Source organism: Notolepis coatsorum (genome assembly GCF_963971535.1).
Source record: "Notolepis coatsorum genome assembly, chromosome: 1".
NCBI classification, from domain to species: domain Eukaryota; kingdom Metazoa; phylum Chordata; class Actinopteri; order Aulopiformes; family Paralepididae; genus Notolepis; species Notolepis coatsorum.
The window spans coordinates 133596033-133608806 of record NC_140165.1 but is presented as its reverse complement, the minus strand read 5'-3'; the positions used below and the strand labels follow the sequence as shown (position 1 = coordinate 133608806).

The following is a 12774-nucleotide window of genomic DNA, read 5'->3' as shown; positions in this document are numbered from 1 at the left end:
ACATTTTCCTAGTCGATTTATAAAGCTCTCGATCAAATAGTTAGATAACCGTTTATCCAGACAAATCCCTGACCTCAGTGACCTGAACTCTCCATCTACTTCACTCCTATCCTCAGTATGATATATCAACCCTGTGATAGGATACTGAAACAGATAGGGTCAAATATTTGACTTGACAGTTTGAATTCACCTAAGCTGAACCATGATGATCGCCCATGGTCAGTGTCATGCCTTGTCTGTGTGATGATAAGACACTGTAACTGATAGTGTCAAATATTTGACTAGACGTTATTAGATATATGTCATATATTATTGAGGAGAACACGATGGTGTGGGGATGGCTGATTTAAGCAGCCACACCTGCCCTGGGTCAAGGTAATTAGACCTGGGAGCAGGTGCGGCTGCACACCTGTTGGTTCGGTCTGCCATCCCCACACACACATCTAGGATAGAGCCTCTGTCACAACAGTTATTTCCATCTGCTCTGGCTTGTACCATCTTGCCAACCCTCTTCAATATATTGCTATGTGTTTGCACCATCCATCCTGTGTCTCTGTGCCGGAGGGCCCATTTGAAAGCCACTTAGGTGGCCTGTGGCCAGGTCTATTGCCAAAACGTGTTGTGCTATTTTTGCAACACACAGCCAATGAGGAACTGAGCTGTGTCATGCCAGGCTATAGCAGAGTGATTTAGGAGCCTGCATGATGCCTCTAATAACAATGAAAAGTGTGAACCTGTGGTATCTAGGAGATCTCTGGTGTGTGTGCGTATGTGCATGTGTGTGCAATGCATGTCTGCGGCTTTACATAATCTGGTATTGACAATGACCTTTGTAGTTTGGGCCAGGCATGCACGCACACAGGCAGGCACGTACACACACACACACACACACACACACACACACACACACACACACACACACACACACACACACACACACACACACACACACACACACACACACACACACACACACACACACACACACACACACACACACACACACACACACACGTGCACTCCGAAGCAACAGACTGGTATTTATTATTCCTTGTTGCAGACCGATAAATTATTGGTAGACAGCAGAATTGGGTCAGTGGGTTTACCTTATCACTTGAGTCACGTAACCCTCACCCTGCATACACACAGACATGTGGGCATACACGTACCTTCATAGAAACAAGCTTGACGTAATCGCACACACACAGCGACTGAGGCAGGCCCAACCTTAACCACGAGGCCAGAGGCACGTACACTCTAACATGGATTAAAACAGACTCAGCCTTGGTAATGAGCCTTTGACAGGGTGCTAATGTGAATTCCTGTGAGTGTGTGTACAATGCGTGCTATGATGTAATATGGTAGCTTAGCAGTGTATGTTGAACGGCCCTTCTAAGGTTTCTCTCCTCCACATTGCCTGTGGTGCATTTTTTCCTATTGCTAGGTTTTAGTGAGTTTTTCCTTACCTTTGCGTGGGGTATGTCTGGGAGTGTTGCATTTATTTAAAAAAAATTGGACTTTATGGTGTTTTTGTTTTGTTGATTTATTGTGATGTTTCTTCTTGACTTGTTTAACACTTTGAGTGCCAGCAGGGGGCGCTAGAAGTAGCGCTTGAGTGCCAGTGCTCTATTCAATGAGAGGGCGAGCACATTGCGAACGCATAAACTATATCTTAAATTATGGCTATGTATCTAATACGCCCGTCACTTATCAATGACTTGTTTGCAGTCAACATTGTCGAAACGGATTGTTTTTTAATCGGTACATTTCCGTTTTATACCATTTTGAAAAACGCTCGTTTTTTTAAACTTCCACACAAAAAAAGAGATTCTGCAGGAACCGCCCTTTAGTGGAATACGCTAAACACGTTTTTTCTGCCTATTTATTAATCGTTTTCAAGTAAACGCTAGATTATCGATAGTATATGTGTACTTATGCACGCTAGAGAAGGGGGCTGAAAAAAAACAATTATCCATTTCCTGATCAGCACACACACACATATGGGACACGCTGAGATATAGGTGAAAAAAACTCTGATTATCCCAAGACTGGTAAAATAGATTCCTTACCTCAGATCAGATGTTCTCCAAAAAGATAATTCCAATTCCTGATCGCCATTCCAAATATCGATCGCGTTTATTGATCCAACGCTGGGTACTGGAAACACATATTCCACGCTGTTATGAGGGTCCTTCTGAGGCTGGCTAGGGTTTGTGATGTCAGAGTGAGATGTCAGCAAGTTTCATTATGAGTTGACAAAAGGGGCTCCTTTGTAGGTCCAGCTCTTGGCAGGCCAGGGCTTTATGATGATAGCAGGCCGGGTCACTTTTTTTAATATGGCTCCAGAATTTAATTGATATTTTTTGCATATTTATGAGTAACGGATATTGTCCTAATTCAGCCCTGCATGCAGAGTTTGGGCTTTTCCTTTGTACCCTGAGAATTGTTTTGCAGAACCCTACATGCAGGATCTCAATTGGATCTCTCTCTCTCTCTCTCTCTCTCTCTCTCTCTCTCTCTCTCTCTCTCTCTCTCTCTCTCTCTCTCTCTCTCTCTCTCTCTCTCTCTCTCTCTCTCTCTCTCTACCTTCCTCTCTCTACCTTCCTCTCTCTCTCACCCTCTCTCTACCTTCCTCTCTCTACCTTCCTCTCTCTCCACCTCCCTCTTGCTCCCTCTCTTCTTCTCTCTCTCTCTCTCTCTCTCTCTTCTAGGTCTGATGTTGTGGTTCTCTGTTTCTCCCTGGCCAACCCCAACTCCCTGCGCCATGTTCGCACTATGTGGTTCCCGGAGATCAAACACTTCTGCCCCCGGACCCCCATCATTCTGGTGGGCTGCCAGCTGGATCTGCGCTACGCCGACCTGGATGCCGTCAACCGCGCACGACGGCCCCTAGCCAAGTGAGAACCTCATCTACAGCTGGCATTCAAATCTAAAATGCAGATAGGATGGTAGCCAATGTAATATAGTGGCCATGTTAGCCTATCTAGATGTATTTTATTAGTAATGTAGTGGCCATGTTAGCCTATCTAGATGTATTGTATTAGTAATGTAGTGGCCATGTTAGCCCATCTAGATGTATTTTATTAGTAATGTAGTGGCCATGTTAGCCTATCTAGATGTATTTTATTAGTAATGTAGTGGCCATGTTAGCCTATCTAGATGTATTGTATTAGTAATGTAGTGGCCATGTTAGCCCATCTAGATGTATTTTATTAGTAATGTAGTGGCCATGTTAGCCCATCTAGATGTATTTTATTAGTAATGTAGTGGCCATGTTAGCCCATCTAGATGTATTTTATTAGTAATGTAGTGGCCATGTTAGCCCATCTAGATGTATTTTATTAGTAATGTAGTGGCCATGTTAGCCCATCTAGATGTATTTTATTAGTAATGTAGTGGCCATGTTAGCCCATCTAGATGTATTTTATTAGTAATGTAGTGGCCATGTTAGCCCATCTAGATGTATTTTATTAGTAATGTAGTGGCCATGTTAGCCCATCTAGACGTATTTTATTAGTAATGTAGTGGCCATGTTAGCCCATCTAGATGTATTTTATTTGTAATGTAGTGGCCATGTTAGCCCATCTAGATGTATTTTATTAGTAATGTAGTGGCCATGTTAGCCCATCTAGATGTATTTTATTTGTAATGTAGTGGCCATGTTAGCCCATCTAGATGTATTTTATTAGTAATGTAGTGGCCATGTTAGCCCATCTAGATGTATTTTATTAGTAATGTAGTGGCCATGTTAGCCCATCTAGATGTATTTTATTAGTAATGTAGTGGCCATGTTAACCCACCTAGATGTATTTTATTAGTAATGTAGTGGCCATGTTAGCCCATCTAGATGCAGAGCACAATGAACCAGAATATGCCCTTATATTTCGCATCTATTACAGTGAATTATTCAATTCTAATTTGATCCTAACTTATCTTTCCTCTGTGTCCTCCAGACCCATCAAGCCCACAGACATCCTTCCCCCAGAGAGAGGCCATGAGGTTGCTAAGGAGCTGGGTATCCCCTACTTCGAGACCAGCATTGTAGCCCAGTTTGGGGTCAAAGATGTCTTTGACAATGCCATCCGAGCCGCCCTCATCTCTCGACGCCACCTGCAGTTCTGGAAGTCCCACCTGAAGAAGGTGCAGAGACCCCTCCTCCAGGCACCCTTCCTGCCCCCCCGGCCCCCACGCCCTGTAGTGGGCATCCCTGACCCCCCTCCCACTGAGGGTGAGGCCCCAGACTCACTCTTCTGCCAGCCCCTGTGCGCAGACGTCCTATTCCTCCTGCAAGGTGGCACCACTCGTGTCTTTGCCCACAAAGTTTACCTGGCCACTTCCTGCTCCAAGTTCTACGACCTCTTCACCCTTGAAATCAGTGGTTCATCAGCGGGGCCGGCAGGGGAGCAGTGGGAGACCGAGGAGCGTGCGGAGAGCGCTGATGAGGATGAGCAGAGCAGGAGAGGAGCCAAGGAGCTGGCTGGGCGCACCAAAAGCCTGGACATCGATAAGGATGGAACAGATGGCGGGATGCGGAGATTTAAACGGCCCCCGCTCCTTCAGCAAGGCTCCCTGAGGACTTCCCAGAGTGATAATGCCCTCCCTGCCAGGGCCCAGTGCTCCCTGGGGGCCTTGGGAGCTGGCCGTGCCCTGTCAAGCTGGGGGAGAGGCTTCCTGAGTGTGTATCTGGAGCATGTCCAAGACCCGGTGACAGGACGGCCGAGACTAATGACTGTGGTTGAAATGGATGCACTCATACAGGAGGAACCATTCCAGGTGACGACTTAGGCAACAACCCAAACATCACTGAGTAAAACATTGATACATTGTAAGGAACTTAGAGCTGCTAAGATGAAATGGACGCCTTCATAAATCGTAATGTAAATGATCAACATCATTGTAGCTGGCAGCCTACCACTTCAGTTTATATATTATTTAGCTGAATGTTTGCATTACTTTATGAACATTTATCATACGCTCTTATTCAGCATGACTTACAATAAGTGCAACAGTAAAATTTGTTAAAATTATTGTACATCACCAACATAGCAAGTAGAAATAATTAGGCATATTCAGGACAAATGGCCAGTACAGTCTAAGACAGTGGTTCTCAAACTACAGGTTGCGACCCAAAGTGGGGTTGCGGGTACAGTAGGTGACAGTGCATTGGCAACAAACAAAAAACTCAGATAGAGTTTTCCACCCGGCAGCTGTGTGTATTTGCCATGTCTCGCCCCTTCATCAATGGAGGCCGACACACGTATTCCAATACACATCTCACTACACCCTGCACATTTATAATCGCGGGGATAGGTTTGTTGTCGGAAGCATTGCTGGTTGGCCGCGATGAAATGGGCTCTGCGCATAACCAGCACTGAAGTGAGGTGTGAGAGTATTCGCATTTGTTAACTCGGAGAAGAAGCGCAGATTTTCCTTGCAGACAAAAACAACACATTGGCAGAGAAATGTGCTGATAATGAGCTGGAAACTCCGTTAGTGGCACTCCAGGATAATCAGCGGAGATTTGGGGGTATTTACTCAGCTTGATGGCTTGTTGTAGGAACAGAATGCAGGAGGCGCTCAATGATCTTTCGTGTGACGATAAGTCATGTTCACTGGACACTGGACAGGCCCTCGCAAAGTTCTGGATATCAGTCCGGAACGAGTACCCAGTGTTGTGTAATGCTGCGCTGATAAAGCGTGTCCCCTTCGCATCAACATATCTCTGTGAGGGCGGATTTTCAGAGTAGAAGCGGATCTCTGCCAAAGCGCACGTGAGTGCATTTTATTTCTGGCAACATATTTTGGCTAAATATGCCTTGTTTTATAAATGTGTATACAGAAACAATTCCATTGCTTTTGTTGATAATATTCATTCATTTCATTGATAACATAGTGCTGTAATTTCATTTTCAAAACAACGTGTGCTTTTATTTTGATATTCCTTATTTCCACGTTGAAATTACGCAATACATTAACACTTTGAGTGCCAAACGACGAGATTTCTCGTTTGTTCATGCTGACCGTTGAGTGCCAACGACGAGAGATCACGTTTTTCTTTTTATTAGCGATTTGAATTCATACTGAAAACTCTCTCTGAGCTCCATTGGGAAAATACCGCCCCCTATAGTCTCTCCCTGTGGTACTGCACCCCTTTGGAATGGATTGAATGAAACGCATGGGACATGTTGTCAGACATGTAATCCGAGCCTACTGGAGTCATCGCCCACCATCAGAACAGCGTGGAATCTGTGTTTCGACCACCCAGCGTTGGATCAAAAAACACGATCGATATTTGGAATGGCGATCAGGAATTGGAATAATCTTTTTGGAGAACATCTGATCTGAGGTAAGGAATCTATTTTACCAGTCTTAGGATTTTTTTCACAGAGATATCAACGTGTGCCCTATGTGTGTGTGTGCGTGTGTGTGTGCTGATCAGGAAATGGATACTAGATTTTTCAGCCCGATTCTATAGCGTGCATAAGTACACATACTATCCATAATCTAGCGTTTATTTGAAAACTATTCATAAATAGGCCGAAAAATTACAACGTTTTTTGTGTATTCCAGAATATTCCAGTAAAGGGCGTTTATCACAGAATCTTTATATTTTCCTGAAACTTTCAAAAAACGAGTTTTTCAAAATGGTATAAAACGGAAATGAACCAATTAAAAAAAACAATCTGTTTCGACAATGTTGACTGCAAACAAGTCATTGATAAGCGACAGCCATATTATACACATAGCCATAATTTAAGATGTAGTTTATGCGTTCGCAAATATGAGAGCTCTATCATTGAAGTGGGCGTTGGCATTCAACAGGGTTCCGGGGCACCGGACCCGTGGCACGGAAAGTGTTAAGTGTGGGGTCGCCAAAGAAATTCCTAAATAAAATGGGGTCGTGGTATAAAAAAGTTTGAGAACCCCTGGGAAGAAGCCTACAATGAATAAATATAGGGTATATTAACAAATTGTCTAAAGTGGACAAAGAAGAAAAAAGACAAATGTGAAATTCACCAAGATCAATTGCAGGTAGAGGAGGGAGGTATTCAAACGTATTTCTACGTCAGTTTAGTCAACATGGAATATTGTGATTTGTTGTGGCGCCAGGCTGTGCTTCAGTACCTGTACACCGGCAGCCTGGACGAGGGCCGAGGGGACCTCATGCAGGTGGCCATCATCGCTGAGCTGCTGGAGGTATTTGACCTACGGATGATGGTGGCCAACGTGCTGAACCGCGAGAGCTTCATGAACCAGGAGATCACCAAGGCCTTCCACGTCCGCAGGGCCAACCGCATCAAGGAGTGCCTCAACAAGGGCACCTTTGCTGGTAAACCCCCCCCCAGTGCTTTTCACTCAGCACTCCCCTACAGCATCACTTTCATTGGAGATGTGTGTGTGTGTGTGTGTGTGTGTGTGTGTGTGTGTGTGTGTGTGTGTGTGTGTGTGTGTGTGTGTGTGTGTGTGTGTGTGTGTGTGTGTGTGTGTGTGTGTGTGTGTGTGTGTGTGTGTGTGTGTGTGTGTGTGTGTGTGTGTGTGCATGCGTGCGTGTGTGTGTGTATGCAAGAGAGCGTGTGAGAGCATGTGAGTGAGTGATGGAGAGAGAGAGATTTTGCAGTCTGACCACACTACCAAAGGGTTAACCCCTTCACGGCGACAATGCAGAAGGTTAACCCTTTCACAACCACACGACAAAAGGTTAACCCTTTCACTACCACACTACAGAAGGTTAACCTTTCACAACCACACTACAGAAGGTTAACCCTTTCACTACCACACTACAGACGGTTAACCTTTCACTACCACACTACAGAAGGTTCTGTAGCGTTATGGCTTCGCTCAGCACCTGTCTGCATATATCTCGCTTCAGCGTATATACACTGAATAAAAAATTCCACCATGTACCTTTACATGCCAGCATTCATCTACATAAGCAGGGGTGGGGCCACACACTCATCTCCTTCTCAAATTTCAGCCACAAGCTAAGTGCTGCTCACATGCCCACTTGACGTGGAGAAAAATATTTAGTCTGAGGAAAGGAAGAACAAGGAGATACGTTGACATCATATCTTTATTTTCTCTCTCACTATTTTCGAGAAAATACGGCGATATTGTCTTCGTCACTGGAGTGTCTGGAAGATGATGATCATTCTAAACCGCCACCGGTTTTTTCGTATTACAGTAGGGGCTCGCGTCGCTAATATACTCCCCAAACTGCAGTCCTCCTTTGCTGCGGCTGGATGGGTTTGACCCTCTTGCTATGCAGCTGGACTGTGGAAGTCTGTTGTGAGGGACTGGTTGGTTTTCAAGCCTGGGTGAGTAATGTTTGCTTGCGAGCACCACTTGTCTGTTAGTGCTATGGGGGCTAGCTGACCATTTTTACGAAAGCCGGCCCCAGATTAGGGTCCTCTGTTCAGCCTCTTAGGCGATGGCGGGGGATCTTGGTCTGAAGCCCATTATAGTCAACTAGTGGGCCGCGACCAGGAACTGGTGATCCCAGGATTCTCTGGACAAGCGGATGCTTCTCTGTCCCGTGCAGGCCCCATCTTTCATATACAAATGAGAGTATACCCTAACGAGGAAATGTGGGCATGGATGTTCGTTATCGGAAGATCCATGTTCAAGTCGACTGCAGCCCAGATGGGACTTGTGCTGGCTCCGCCGGATGTCTGGTAAAATCACTGTTGTAAACTGTGTTGACATCTCTTTTTCTCTTCTCTCTTAAAGGATGAGGAGGGTTTCAGATGGCGGCCTGTCTGAAGTGTGGCTTGTTATGTCGTTTTGTACAGTTCAGGTGATAGCTGCTTAGCTTGCGTGCTAGTTGTGGCCTACCTGTTAGCCAGTCAGTTGTTAGCTGCGGCGCTAGCCCGTTGTGTCACTAGGCTAGGAAACGTTAGCTTGGTGCTATCAGTCGAGAGCGGCTGTTAGCTTGATGCTACACTGTTGAACATTGCTATGACTATAACATGCCTTAAAACACTCTGACTACGACGTCATCTTTGACAGAGGATGTTAGTCGAACCTACACCGGGAGCCCTGCCAGCGAGGACTGCGTCAACATGGAGAAACGTAGCGGCTGGGTGGCGCAGCGACGCTGCCCTCGTCGTCAACACAGGAATACTGTGTTCAACGTCGGTGCCCCGTTAGCCAGATTGCAGTTCGCTTGGCCTGCGCTCAGGGTAGGAAAGGTCCCGACCGGACCTTAAACACTTCTTCTTCCTTCCCTTCTAAATGTTTTGTAATAACGATGTTTTCCAAAACGGGTGTTGCTGCAATACATTTAGGATACGACGCGTGTTGTGTGTGAATTGTCTTGTCACTGGTATAGCTTCTCCCTCCATACAAATCGGGTTGTTGTTTTACATGTGTAAAAATGATCTGGTTAGTTGTGTTGAGAACATCATGTGTGTTCAGGTACCGTGAACTCACAACTAAGGGGGTTAATTAACCTATAAAGCTATGCTTAGTGACATATGAGTGAAGAATGAATTCTTTTCTCAGCCTGTAATGACAATGAACAGTGTGTTCACATATTAACAGGGTTACCTGTTCAACTTGGCCGTATCAAGGGTAAGGTAGGAGGGGTGATCCCCCCGGTTTCCCTGGGGCTTCCCCACCCTCCTTTCAGACATGTTGTTTACAATATATTGTGTCACTGTGTTTGTGGGGATACGATGTAACCCTCAGCTTAATTGCTGGGGTTGTGCTAACCGCTTGAGAAACTATATTTTCCTAAAGAAAAGATTGTTTGGTCGCTTATCGTGTGTGCTTAGCAAGGCCTGTGGCCGATACATAATCGAGGATTCTGTATTCTCTCGTTATGAAAAACGCCGTTCCTCTGTAGCAAGAGTGTACTTGCCATCTTTTGTGGTGATAAAGGGTTGTGTGTGTCTTGTGATCTACAACTGGGTTAGGTTTGGCCACAGAAGCACATGTGTAAGTCTGGTACCGGGGCTCTTAAGGGGGCCCTCTCTATTCTGTGTTTTTTCCTTAGTAAAAATCAGATAGCAGGTTAGCACATGAGCTGTGTGAAGCTGTTAGACACTTCATGTAGCTGACTGTGACTGTGTCATGCTCTTTTTTGTCATTACATCGTATCATGGGTGTGGGGTCGTAAAGGGGTGCACTGGTAATCCTTTCCTCCCCTTTTTGATGGGCAGGGGTTAAAACCTGTCCTTCAAGGTTCCTGTCACGTTGCTGTTCGGCACGTTACAGGGTAAGAAGGGGGGGGGGAGTTTCCTGGTCCCACACCCTGGAAGATTGGGCGTGTGCACCGCAGAAATTCCCCCGCCATAGAGTACGTCACTGTGCGCGTCTCTGTTGGTAAGACTTCCGTGAGTTGTTCAGGTCCATATGATGGATCTGTTTCAGGGAGTTGTCAGAGCTCCTCCTCACGAAGCTCCTACTCGGGCCTTCTGTGAGTTAGGACTCTCCTTCCCTGTGAGGGAGCCTCCTCAGAGTTCAGAGCCTCCTCCTCAGATTGTCAAGGTGAGTAGAACTTCAAAAAGGAGTCCTGCTCTATTGTGTGTGTATTCGATTCAATTAGATTATTGAGTGTGTATTGGTTCAGTGCCTCCTCCTCAGAGAGCCCTAACCCAAATTTTACATAGCTCAATGTTGCAATATATTCTTTTCAATCTATACAGCTCGCGTGGGAAGTCTCTCTGGGGATTTCCGTCTCCTCCCTATGGGAGGGTGGTGGGATGTAAAAATGTAAACAATTTTTACCCTCAGCTGCGTTACGAGGGATTCATGTCAGTCTGTGTTCTTTCTTTTTTGAATAAAAAGAGGAAGGTACATGAAGCACGACGGCTCCGTGTCGTTCTCCCAGGCGACTTGGAGGAACAATGTTTGGTGTCTTGCTAGACTATCCATTGATGTGTTTGGGTCTCGACGCATACATAGTGCTGGCTCGGTGTGTTTCTGTTAAAGAATCACACAGGGGCTAAGTGCGCCTTGGTTGTTTGTTAAAACAGCGTTTTTATAGGGCAACTGGGATGGAGTTTTGTCTCTTCCGAGCGCCAGTTTACTAGGTTGTCTCGATGAATTCTCGTTCATATCTGGGGGATGTTAACGGAATAGATCAAAACATAGGTAGAGGGGTCTCACGCCCTTGGGGTGGGCCACTGAGCACGGTCTAAATGGGGACCGTCTGGGTGGCGCCCTCTTTTCATGTTTTAGATCGACACGCATACCTACCCCCTCTTCTGGAGTGGGCATGTCGGCGTGGTTAGGACACGGGACTGGTCTGGTCGCGCTTGTCCAGGTCAGTTAACCCATTGTCCGCCGGGGATGCAGATCTGCTGTTCTGGTACCCTGAGGGACTTGTGCTTTTTTCGGGGGGGAAAATGCCGGGTCGGTCCGGGTGTCACAGGGTTAGGCGCTATGGAGACCCTTTGTTGGGTACATATTGTACTCTGCACTATCGTAATGGCTTACGGCCATACCAACCTGTACACGCCCGATCTCGTCCGATCTCGGACACTATGCAGGTTCGGTCCTGGTTAGTACTTGGTTGGGAGACCGCTTGGGAATACCAAGTGCGGTGTGCTTAGGGCTGGTTCTCCATTCTTTTCGATCCTCTCTCATGCGTGGCGAAGAGGGGGCTGTTGGGGTGGTCTTGGACCTCCTCTGGTAACCCTGTGCTTCCCGTGCCGCCGGGCCCGGTCCGAAGTAAAGTTTCGTTGATACCGTAGGCCTGGGATAACCCTTTTTTGAAAACTGAAACACTTGTACTACGGTATAGCCAGTGTATGCCCGCAGGTTTGTTTTGGAGTTATTTCTTGAGGGCTTATAGGAACAACCACCGTCTGAACAGAGAGGGTGGTTGATTCCCTGGTATGTTGGAGCAGAGTCAACTCCCGGGTTACCCGGTTGAGTGTGCCCCTGCACGTTCATGACGTCTGCCAATCATGTCAGCCTTCTCTGCCTCGACCCCTCTGGGTGGGTTTTTTTTAATGGAGGCTTTGTCATGCAACAACGCCAGCATACGCCCCTTCCGCCGGGGGGGGCTGTTTTCAGCTGACTCCTTTGGCGCCTGTCTCGTCCGCAGTGCTCCAGGCTCAGGTTACAGCCTGTTGCCTGGTTTCCCCGGTGCGCTGCCTGCTTCCGTTGGTTAACCTTTTTTGTGTGCTTACGGCCATGCTGACTGCCTGTTCTGCAGGGTCAGTGTGCCAGGCGGTGTGCTATTGGGGGGAAAGGGCCCGCTCTTTGAGGGGCCTTATCCGAATACGCTGGCGATGTGGGGGGCGGTGTCACTAAGTGACCACCTGGTGGGGTCTTGATGCCTGGCGTCGTTGACCTCTCCGGGCCCCCGTTTTCCAGGGGATCCAGTCCCTTCAGTAAGTCTGGGTCTTCCTTCGCGCTCCGCTGCTACGGCCTTGTCACGGCCTTGCCACGGGGTTGGGTTTGCTCTTGACCCCGTGATTCTGGGGGCAGTAACGAGGTTGTTCCTTCCGTTCGTTCCCGGGTGGCATGCGGGTTGTGCGTGTGTGTAGTCGTGGGGTCAAGCCACGGTCTGCTCACCCTGTGCGTTGAGTTGCTTGAGTGCCTCTTCGCACGGTCGGATCCGTCGCCCTCCCGTGAACCTCCAATAGGGGGGGTATCCTCCATTAGGGAGGGTCGGGGGGGCTCGGTCCTCCCCGGTCTGATGGTTGTGGGGGGCCTCAGCGGGGTACATTTGTCGGGTTATGGCTCCCGCTCATCCCCTGTTATGCAGACAGGTGCTGAGCGAAGCCATAACGCTACAGAACGGAGGCTAATGTATATAACCCA

At 47.1% G+C, this 12774-nt stretch overlaps 1 protein-coding gene across 4 annotated transcripts in view; it reads left to right on the top strand.

Moving 5' to 3' along the window:
- The window catches only part of rhobtb4 (Rho related BTB domain containing 4), a 163934-nt gene that overhangs the window by 112937 nt on the left and 38223 nt on the right, over positions 1 to 12774 (top strand). For all 4 annotated transcript variants that reach the window (XR_014620613.1, XM_084331268.1, XM_084331269.1 and 1 more), the window contains 3 exons: positions 2712 to 2897; positions 3954 to 4773; positions 7111 to 7330. Coding sequence is in view for 3 of the 4 variants with exons in the window: in XM_084331268.1 (XP_084187394.1) it covers positions 2712 to 2897; positions 3954 to 4773; positions 7111 to 7330 (1226 nt within the window). In the remaining variant the exon portion in view is untranslated. The remainder of the gene's footprint in view (positions 1 to 2711; positions 2898 to 3953; positions 4774 to 7110; positions 7331 to 12774) is intronic.